General features: G+C 40.8%; 1 protein-coding gene across 7 annotated transcripts in view; it reads left to right on the forward strand.

Annotated features, from left to right (window-relative positions):
* The window catches only part of LOC137432534 (angiomotin-like protein 1), a 92,782-nt gene extending 81,829 nt beyond the window's left edge, over positions 1-10,953 (forward strand). For all 7 annotated transcript variants that reach the window (XM_078783332.1, XM_078783330.1, XM_068124557.2 and 4 more), the window contains 6 exons: positions 3,261-3,410; positions 3,660-3,850; positions 8,355-8,480; positions 8,877-9,133; positions 9,384-9,698; positions 9,778-10,953. In XM_078783332.1, coding sequence (XP_078639458.1) covers positions 3,261-3,410; positions 3,660-3,850; positions 8,355-8,480; positions 8,877-9,133; positions 9,384-9,698; positions 9,778-9,899 — 1,161 coding nt within the window. In that variant the 3' untranslated portion in view covers positions 9,900-10,953. The remainder of the gene's footprint in view (positions 1-3,260; positions 3,411-3,659; positions 3,851-8,354; positions 8,481-8,876; positions 9,134-9,383; positions 9,699-9,777) is intronic.
* Positions 10,954-11,380: the final 427 nt, after the last annotated feature.

Below are 11,380 nucleotides of genomic sequence, written 5' to 3' on the forward strand. Positions count from 1 at the left end.
ATACAAAATATAATGCATTTTCGGACATCTACAGCATTGTGCAAAAGTTTGGATTATTCCAATGATGTTCATACTTTCGGGTAAATTCATCAAATTATCAGTGATAACAGTGATGTGTTATTGTAAATTAACAGCCTTCACAAATGCGCCTGAAACAAACTGCTTAAGTAAATAGCTAGAAGTGTCATTTTATAGTAACAGTCAATACTTTGTGTGACCACCCTTTGCCTTCTTGAGTGCCATCATTCGTTATGCCCCTGTCGCCGATGTCGCCGGAGGCATTATGTTTTCGGGTTGTTCATCCATGCATCCGTGATAGGTTTTCATTACTGTGTTAACTTGAGAATGGCTGACGAGATTTAAATCAAACTTGGATAAAGTATGTTCTATGATGTAAAGATTAAGTGATTATATTTTGGGGTCAAGAGGTCAAAGGTCAGAGTCTGTTATAGGTTTTTGCTACCCCGATAACTTAAGAACGGCTTAAGGGAACTGAGTCGAACGTGGTACAAGTAATCAAGTATGTATAATGATGTAAAGATAAACGGATTAGATTATGGGTCAAGAGATCAAAGGCCAGAAGTCCCGCCAGGCAAACATTCTGTTATTGCGCTAACTTGTGAACCAGTGACGGCATCTTGACCAAACTTCGTATAATTAGATATTGTGATGAAAAAAAAATAACTGATTAGATTTCTGCATCAAAGGTCAGAGGTCATGTCAGGTAAAAATGTGGTATTTGAGGAGATCTGAAGGGATTTAAATCAAACTTGGTACAAGTATGTGTAATGATGTAATAATGTGGGTGGAGGCATATCAGTGAAAGTGTTGCATTCTAATTTACCCATACTTCCTGTTTTCGACTGAAACACCCTTCCAATAATATTGTTCCAAATATCCTGTAGTGCATTCCACAGTTCTGTAAGGTTAGTTGGGTTCCTCTTGTTCTTCTCTGTTTCCAGGTAATCCCATATCTGGCCTCGATGGGCCTTGTTTCCAGACTCTTGGTTACCATTCTAACACTTGGAGCACACCAGCTGTAACCATGCACTTCAAATACAGTTTAACTTTATTGAAAGTGTGCTTTGGATCATTATCTTGTTGGAAAATGAATCCTCTTCTGATTCCACTAGGAACTGCATGGTGTTGCAGCATCTGCTTGTACTTCTCTTTTGCTGGCATCACATTGATTTTAATAAGTTTTCCGACACCAAAAGCTGAGATACAACCTAGGACAGTGACAGAACCTCTCCTGTGTTTAACAGTATGCTGCAAACATTGCATGTCGTAACTTTCTCCAGGTCTTCGGTGTAAGGACTGCAGTTTATTAAATCCAAAAAGTTCAAACTTTGATTCATCAGATCCTGAGTACCCGATACCATTGTTCAGTCACCCATTCTTGGTGTTGATTGGCAAATTTCAGTCGTTTGTTCATCCTTGTTCATCCTTAGACTGTTCATCCTTACTCCTCGAATTTGTTTATCATTTCTATTTCCAGCATACTTCCTTTGATGTACCCTTTTTACCCTTTTGTTGGGATTTACCCTTTTGTAATTACACAATTAATCAATTATTGTACACCTCTCCCTCCCAACACCATCTTTGTGCTGCATGACGGTAATGCCACGCTGGAGGATGTTGTTTATTTATTTGGCATGGGGGCGGTGTACTTTGAATGCATCTGCACTTGTTAATTAATCTTTTCCTCTCACTCTAAAATGTTTTTGTTTTCAACCTTCTTCTTGTTAAGACTCTTGTTTCATTTAAGCTCCTCTCCAATAACTTGATTAGGGTTACCACATGTCAGGTTTTCCCCAGGCATGTCCTCCTTTTTGGTCCTTCAATCTCCACCTGGTCAGGTTTTTCTTAAAATATCTAAAAATGTCTGGGATTTTGCCATTTTTTTGCTTTTGCATTTTCAAAGGGATAAATTTTAAGATTTTGATTACTTATTAACCTTATTTAAATGGTTAAACCTTAATGCATTTTTTTACGGTGATAGAATGTGGTTATGTAATGTTTGGACCAGGACAGTTTGGTACAATTGTGTATTACTCCGTCATGACTTAATGGACATGTTTGAACTTCCACACGTGCTCGTCCAATGCCTGTCCAACCTCACAGTGAGCGAGAGTCCAGTAACGTGCGAAGTCTGCAATTCAGTGTCTTTTCTGAGTCCATACCATACACACTTGTTTGATTTTCATCAAGAGCTCTTTGTTTGATATTTTATTTTACTACACCCAAACAATGCCAAAACGAAAGTGACCATTCACTGCAGAACAAATGACAAAATTCCCGTGTTTTTGAAGTGGTTGAGAAGAATGGGAAGCCAAGTGTTTGGTATGAAGAGCTGGTGCATATGTCTGTCTCTGTGGCAAATAAAGGTGCTATTGATTTGCAATCTCATGTGGATTTGGTCAGGCATTCTGACCTGAACCAAAATCTAATCGCTTGTTGTCACCTAACCAACTCATCCACCTAGTTTTGTCATTATCCATCCACAACCTTTGGAGATATTGTGTTCACAGACAGACAAGCAAACAGACAGGGGTAAAAACATGATATTTTCCCACCTTTGGTGGCAGAGGTAATTAATCGAGGTCTCGAACACACCTAATGAGACTGCCGATACGATTGCTCAATACGTAATATACAGAAAACTACTGAAAAGTGTCCCCCTTCTTTTTTTCCCGGAGTATCCCTCTCCGGACAGAGTGTCTCCGGACAGAGTCCTCCAAAAGTGTGTTCTCTTTTTATTTTTGTTGAAAGTTCAAATATGGTAACCCTAAGTTAATACGAGTTTTAATTTAATTTTTTTTTTTAAGTTCGTAATAGTTTTAAACTTTTTATTCTTTTTGAAAGTTCAAATATGGTAACCTTAAGTTAATACGAGTTTTAATTAAAAAAATTTTTTTTAAGTTCGTAATAGTTTTAAACTTCTCATTTTGTTTTCTGTTCACACCAATAATATGATTGATCATCAACAACCCTTCTGTCCTTGGTTGAGCCTACTTAGAATTCCCAATGGCTCTTTTAACTAGGAAACCAGGTTCACTTATCTATACAATATGTATTTGTCCATTCTCTATAGATGTCCTTGAAAATCGTGTTAAAGTGCACTGATGTCTGCGAATGTCTTTGTCCTACATCCGATTTATGGACAAGGTCCCCCTTTAAGCTTGAGGGGAGAGTTAAAAGGTTTTCTGTCCTTGAAACATGATTTTTAAGAACATTCATGTTCATACTTGTTCCTGCAGCTAAGGAAAAAACAGTTTTATGTGGAGAAGGTTGAAAAATTACAACAAGCATTGAGTCATCTTCAGGCGGCCTGTGAAAAACGTGAACAGCTGGAGCGCCGCCTGCGCACCCGACTCGAGAGAGAGCTCGAAACTCTCCGAGCACAACAGGTGTGCTTCAGGGCTTCATAACCATCATTATCAGACTTGCACCTTGGTCCCATTTTTATACAGGAACAAAACTTGTTGTGTGTGTGTGTGTGTGTGTGTGTGTGTGTGTGTGTGTGTGTGTGTGTGTGTGTGTGTGTGTGTCCGTCCGTCCGTCCGTCCGAGTCTGAATTTGGCACTGTTTTGACAAAATCTTTATACTATTCCAGCTTATTTTACAATTGTTTTTAATGTTTGTCTGTTTTTCCATAGCGTAAAGGCTCATCTTCACCATCTGGCATCAATGAGCAAAATGCTTCAGGCCTCATGGAACTACTTCGAGAGAAAGAAGAGCGTATCTTAGCCCTTGAAGCTGACATGACACGCTGGGAGCAAAAATACCTTGAGGAAAATGCTATGCGATACTTTGCCATGGATGCTGCTGCTACTGCTGCCACGCAGAGGTTACTGCTGCTTTATGAAGTTTGTAGTTTATTTTTTTTAACAGACTTGTTCGGAATCTAAGTTTTCATTCAAGTCTAGGAGGAAATAAGAGTGGTTTCCATAATTTGATCAACCACATTCTAGATGCCAAACTCATTACCTTTTTATTGAGGAAGAATGTGCTATTTGAAGGTTTCCTTTTCGTCTGTTTACAAAAACATTTTTGCTTTGACTTTGGCAAAAATACAAAAAAAATTGGTAAAAATACACTACAGGTGAGCAGTACAAGGTAGTGCAAAATGGTGTCAATTGGAGAAGGATTGACACTGCTTCATAAATAATGTTGAATGGTATATTAATGGAAAGCCACTCTGAAGGTGAAATGCTGGACATCTGAGTCATTGTTCACACAAAAACGTTTGCTTCATATGCATGCTTCAGCGAGTCACGTGATGACTTACTTTTAAAATCCGAATGGGCCTTGAAAACAACAACAACAACTACTACCACAAAACATGAATTAGAGAAGATTTCTATTGGAGTCAACACTCTTTCTGACGAGATGAACCCGTGTTATATCCTGCGTGATGTGGAGGTGAATTCAACTCGCAATCAGATTGTAAATCTTAGCTGTGATGGAAGAAAGAACTTTCATCATCAAGTGCAGTATATAAATCAGATTAACTTAAGAGTATAGCTTTGCTTACTGATTTGACAAAACGCTGCTGCGAAACGCAAGTTGACCGTACTCTGCAGTAGGCTGTGAAAACACTGTAGGGTAAATGTAACGATTAAATATGCATTGACGAAAACATGTTCTGAATGTCACAATCGTTAAAAGGGGTGTTCGTTATTAATCAGGGTTCCTCATACAGAGGTCCTACTGTGTATATGAACATACAATTATTATTATTTTTGTAGACGTAGTCGTCGTTCGTGTAAGAACTAACACATAGAACAAATTATAAAGGGAGCAGGAGACGAGAGGGAGGGAGGGTAGCACAGCAACAGTAGAAAACAGGGACATCAGGAGATCTGTGGGAGAGGGAGGGCTGGGGTGGGATACACGGGATAAACAAGATATACACTGCAAGGACTTTCAGGAAAGAAAACAGAATTTGAAAGAGGTGGTTTTGGGGTGGATTAACAGGGGTAGAAAAGATCAAGGTTTTGGATGGGGAAAGATCATAGATGCTGGTGAACAGCTGTTTTAAAGACGGGGAGGGAGGAGTGGGATTGAAGAGAATGTGGGAGTTTGTTCCAGAGGTGGGGAAAAAAGAGGAATGCAAGAGTGAAGGTGAGCAGAGTCTTTATTTAGGCAGTTTAACCAGAAGATGGTTGCTGGCAGATCTTGTGCGTCCCGCAGGAATATTTGGGGGCAGAGCACAGAGCAGGGGGAGCGAGGCCAGAGAGGAGTCGGTAGAAGACAAATACCACCAACCTGCCTGTGGTGAGCGAGTGAAAGGCCCTCAGAATCAGCTTCATCACGGGAGATACCAATGATTCTGAAGGTCTTGGTTTTTATAGCGTGAAGCCGAGCTGGGTGTGAGGCAGGAGCACCAGCCCAGAGGGGAGAGCAGTCCTCCATCAAGCTGCGAATGAAAGCTTTGTATGTGGTGAGAAACTCAGAACTGCCAGGGAAGGACTTTGCACGACGGAGGATGGCCAGTCGGCGACTCGCTTTGGAGGCCAGCTTGGAAATGTTGCTTTCCCAGGAAAGATCATGGCTGATAGTGAGACCCAAAAGCTTGAGCGACAGAACTTCTTTGAGATGATTGTTGAGAAAGTAGATGAGAGGGTTTTCCAGACGGTCTTTTCAGAGAGACAACGTGAGAGTGTGAGATTTGTCAGGATTGAAAGACATATGACACTTGTTTGACCAGTTTGTGATTTTATCAAGGTCTGCAGAGTGAAGGGGCTGCTGTCTGCTGATCTGAGGGATGAGAGATGGAGTGGCAGAGAGTGGGGTCATCAGCAGAAATATAATGTGGATTTTCCAGAGTCGGAGAGATCATCAATGAAGATTAGAAAAAACACAGGGCCCTGAACACTGGCAGAACACTGCCTTGAGGAACTCCAGCCTGGACAGGAAGGGGAGATGAGAGAATTCCACTCAGGGCCTCACGTTGACTGTGACCAGAGAGGAAGTCTGCAAGTCATGCTTGGAGATTTCCATGGTTACCATAAGAGGGGAGTTTGGTGAGCAGGGCGGGCTGCCAGACCGTATCAAAGGCACGTGATATGTCGAGGGAGACAGCTCTGATTTCCTGTTTGGCGTTGAGAACCTCCATCCATTCTTGAGACAGCAGAAGCAGCATGCCCAGAGTCGAATGACCTGGTCTGAATCCAAATTGATAATCTAAAGATAAAGCCATTGGAGAAGAGGAAGGATTTAATGTCAGAAGCAATGATGAATTCCATGACCTTGCTGATTGTTGGGAGCAGACTGATTGGTCTGCCGTTGCAAGAATCTGTTTTTGCACATTTTTTGTGTGAAGTGGTGATGTTGGCTGATTTCCAAGCAGAAGGCAGATGACCTTGAGCAAAAGAGAGGATGAAGAGAACAGAGAGAGGGTGAGATAGAGCGGCAGAGCAGGATTTTAGGACCCGTGGGCTGATTCCATCTGGTCCAGTTGCAGAATCAGAGTCGAGGTTTGACAGAAATTTCTCCACCTTGTCGGGAGAGAAGGACACATAGTCCAGGAGCAGCTGGGTACGACTGGGTAAAGTGTGTACAGAGAGAGACGGGTTTGGGAAACAAGCTTTTGAGGCAAACAGGGTTGAGGTATTCAGCCTTTTCATGGGCAGTGTCAGCTGTGTAGCTTAGCCATTTGGGGTAAAGAAGGAGATGGAAGGGGAACAAACACCAGATACCAGCTTGACCAGATGCCACTATGATTTGGAGGAGAGTGACAGGTTTGAGAGTTCATTCTTGAGAGTAGAGTGTTTACTTAAAAGTGTTAATACTTACAATATGCACCTCAACACTTACCACTGATCACCATCCATAAACGATAAATATTTACTTCTTCCTCCCTGTACACCGTCCATATACAACAAAAACCCACAGACACTTCTCGATTCATAGCTCCATAGAAACTTGGAAATTTGCACTCCCTGGGGAGCGATCGTGATGTGTCATTCTCATTGGTCACATGACCCTCCATGAGTGGGAGAGAAGCTACACCAGCTGGGTTTAGTTTACGGATGTTTTCATTTACGGGCATTTACTGACAGTTTTGGTGATTTTTATTTTCCTGGATTTGTGGACTCCAGTTGTGTCAATGTGAAAAATTCCAACTTTCCAGCAAATCCTATAAAGTAATAAACATTTTTATGAATTGCAACCCGACCATGTTTGAGCAGGGACTGAATGCAAGATTGAGGAGGATACATGAACCAACTGCTACTGTTGACAATAGAAGTAGTGAAATAAGAAAGGCCAAACTCTCCAGAAGTTTTGTTAACCATATCAGGGTATGCTCTGTAATCTATGACAATCCAGTCGAGATATTGCAAATGACCAAGCGGAAAGTGTGGTTGTTACCATTTCTTCGAACACAGTAAGATACACATGAGTGCAAAGTGGTCACAATGGACGTGAAGTTAACCAAAAACCTTTGAAGGGAGGCAGACAAACAAAAAGGTTGAAATGGGAATCGGAAGTGAAACGGTGAAGGTGCTCTTTATGGATGAATTTGAACTGTTTGGCAATAATAAACGGTATTTTGTTGAAAGGCAGACCGGAGAGTTGTATAACAATCAGTGTGCTACAACAGTTGCAGTGAAGCATAGGGGTAGATAAATACAAGTTGGCTTCTAAAGCTGAGAATACCTGTTCAACATTTGTCTTGTTGACTGTTGTTTTTCTTTGTTGGTGCCCCAAGTTCTTGATTTTAATGTATTTTCACATCTGAGTGCCTTTGCGTGTGCGTTTGTGTTGGGTTTGTGCTCTTGTCTGGGATGTATGCTCTTGTTGACCTCGTTGCTGTGCACGTTTGTTGATGTTTCTTCTTCTTCTTTTCTGTTCATTCATTCCCTTGATTGTCCTGCTGCCCCATTGTAATTGTGCTGCTTTTTTGTCCCCTTGTGCTTCCATGATCTGTGATTTCGTATAAAAAGATAATGTGCATCAGCAAAAATTTCATTATAGACAATTCCCGGTTTAAGAACGAGTTGCGTTCCTGGACCCTGTTCTCAAAGTAAAATGGTTCTAAAACCGGAAAATTATAATTTGATTGAAACCAATGTATATAACACCACATTAATAGGTAAAACAATGTAAAGTCATAAAGGAGAATTAAAAACCAGAAAAAGTGCAGTAAAATAAAGTAAATACAGCACGATAATACATGCATGCGGCCATAAAACAGTACAAGGGCACTTAAATAAATCAAAATGTACATCAATCAGCCAGTCACGTGGACAAAAATGACATTCTTTGTAGTGTACGTTCTCAACCCGAGAGTTTTCTGTATTTACAATGTTGTTTCAAGATAGCTACTCATTACAACTCCCCTTTAGGGATACCACTCTCATCACTCACTCTCCACATGGGAGTTTCTCTGAAAGCTCACTGGAGGTGTGTATGCCAGAGGAGGAGGATGGTCTATTGCTCTCCAATCGCCGCTGCCATGAGATGGAGAGCAGGCAAGTACCGTTTGTTAGAAAGGGGACAGCAGTAGCGTATGTGGTTCTGAAATATTTGCCGAGCCACCATGAGAGTAGTGCTGTGTACATACACTCAACACACCCTCTATTCACTGGTTTGTTGAGTTTGAAAATGAATCTTCTTCTCCCCTTTTGTAGAGTGTTTTAAAAATCGGTATTGTTACCATGAAATCAGACTCAATTGAACTTGTTTTTTTGGGGAGACACAAAACTGCTCAAAATTGTATTATAAACTGACATGTCTGTTTGGTATCTCTCTCAGATAAAGCTAAGGTGTTAATGACTGTCATTAGCTTGGTACTTGCACGGCTATTTTCTGCTCGCATTTTGCCTCAACCTTTTGATCCCCAATTTTCATCTCTGGGTGTGGCACAGGATAAAGACACTGCACGCACAGATAATTGAAAAGGATGCCATGATAAAGGTGCTGCAGCAACGCTCACGCAAGGAGCATAAGGCTGAGTCATCACCTGCATCCTCTGGCCTGCGGCCTGCAAAGTCGGTGCCGGCGATCTCTCCGATGTCACTGATGCCACCAGGAACAGCACCTCTACATCGGAAGGCCATTATTGCTGCTCTACCACAAAGCCCACTGCCCGAGGAGCAACTCAGCTTACGCACTGGAAGCTTAAGTTTGTGTTGGGAGAATATTGTGGGGTGGGGGGGGGGGGGGGTGGTATTGGGTCACCAAATTGGTTCACTTTAACTCCGTACAGCAAAATTACTAAAACCATGGCGGGGGCTATGACATTTTGTCTTTTTCTTCTTGTTTCCAGTGGCAGCAGTGAAACTTACGCTTGGATTTGTTCATGATTCTAGATATCACAATGTGTTATGCTTGTAAATGACATTCTTCTTTAACCATCACCACCTCTTCCTCAGGTGGGTTAACCACAGCTAACTCAACTGAAGATGCTAAAGCATCTCTGCCACCAACTGGCCCTTTGGCAAGACTTGCCTCCCCACCACTGCTCCATCGCACAGCATCTCCTTCCCAAATGTACCGCATTGTTTCTTCACTGCAGCCATCACTGCACTCCAAGTCTAGCAGTAAAGACAGCAGCACGCAGACAGAGGCGTCTCGGAACGCAGCCATTGCAGATGCAGACCGCCGCAAGTGCAATACCCTGCCACGTGGAAGCAAGTGCATGTCGGGCTTCTCTTCTCTGTACACTTCTGAGAGCCACGAGCGCCTCGGTGAGTTTTCAGCACAACACGTGACGGCGTTCTTGTGGGGCTTTCTGTAAAACTAATCACTACTCCCTTTATCCATCAGATCTTAAATCGGTGAATGAGAAGATAGTTCACGAGTGCCGTTCCCTTTTGAGTCTGAGTCTGACTGGTGCTGCACTTGCAGAAGATACCTCCGATGGTGAAACTGTTGAAATTCTTATTTGACACGTGATCATGTTGAAGAAAAGAATAAAAAAGGGTGGAATAACCTCAGATATGTGCAGTCATCGTATCCACTCAAAGCTCTTTGTATTAATTTTTGAACGGTGGGGAGCAGTGATGTTGAAAGGAGCGATGATTAGTGTTTGGACTGGACAAGGATTGGCCCTGGATTCCATGAGCATTATTTTAGTACAGAATTATTATGCAATAATCCCAAGTAAAGAGAAAACTATTAATCTGTGAAAAGAATCAGTAATCAATTTTACTTATAAAAAAATAAATAAAAGAAAGTGTAGCCATCACAACAATGTCTTTTCTCCTTCCTTCTTTCTCCCCACCCCCTTTAACTTTTAAACCTCTTTTGTTTGTCGTTCATAACATTTTCATGTAAGAGTAAATGACGACTGTAAATGTTGTCATCACTCTATTTAATAAATAAAAATTTTTTTACAACTGTCATTTTGACGACATATTTAATTATATGATGTTTAACCTCACCTATCATAAAAAAACTGTCATTTTAATGACATATTTAATTATATGATGTTTAACCTCACCTATAATCAAAAAAATTGAATATTCTGAACCTCCCAAGAAGCTAATGAAAGCGAGTAATGACAGATCTATGTACCCCGTTTTCTGCCCATTAATCTTGAAAGGGCTAATTGTTCACATTTTCCCAAATTTTGTTTTCTTCAGAGCATGTGATGAAACACAATTATGAAATGAAGTCATATTTATTAATTTGATTGGAGCTCTTCTCTGCAATGACAGGTATAATAAACTATCATTCGTTCATATTATGTTTATTATGTATTTTATGTACATTTATTTTAATTGTCCCTCCAATCGAAACTTGCTGTCGAAGTTACCGGGCACTAATTGGATTTGTTGTTCGCCTTTTTATTTTATTTTTTCTTCAAAAGCATTTTGTTCGCTCCCTCCTTTTTCTCTAACCTTTTTCTCTTTCCAAAGCACTGTCAAGGCTATATCTTAAGTGGTAAGAGTGGCCTCCAATTTTATTGAGATGTCAATAAAAAAAATATTCAGATTCATACATGGGCTAACCTCTTTTCTTGTCTTTACAAGAATAGCCTAATCCTTCTGGGCATTATGTTGTATTTTAGCATGGGATTCCACAATGCAGATAATAATAAAAATTTGTTCCATTTTTATTCTGCGCTCGTGAAGCGAAAAGTAGGGTTAGGCAATCAGCTGCGTACTTGTGGCATGCATGTCTCCATTTTTAAAATTCATTTTCTCGGAAACTGTCGAGTGCCTCCACCTGTAGAATTTCTTAATCCATAATTATGACATCATAGTCAAATCATGTGGTACGGACGCCATTTTGGAAAAACGTTCCACCTCTATATCTCCAAAACCGCTCAATGGAAAAAAATTGAAACATGGTTCATTGTCAAGTACTCCCTATTGGGAATAAGATATGTTAATGATTATATTGTTACGGACACGGCTAAAGATGT

Source organism: Myxine glutinosa, chromosome 8, assembly GCF_964187855.1.
Source record: "Myxine glutinosa chromosome 8, kmMyxGlut1.1, whole genome shotgun sequence".
Classification (NCBI taxonomy): domain Eukaryota; kingdom Metazoa; phylum Chordata; class Myxini; order Myxiniformes; family Myxinidae; genus Myxine; species Myxine glutinosa.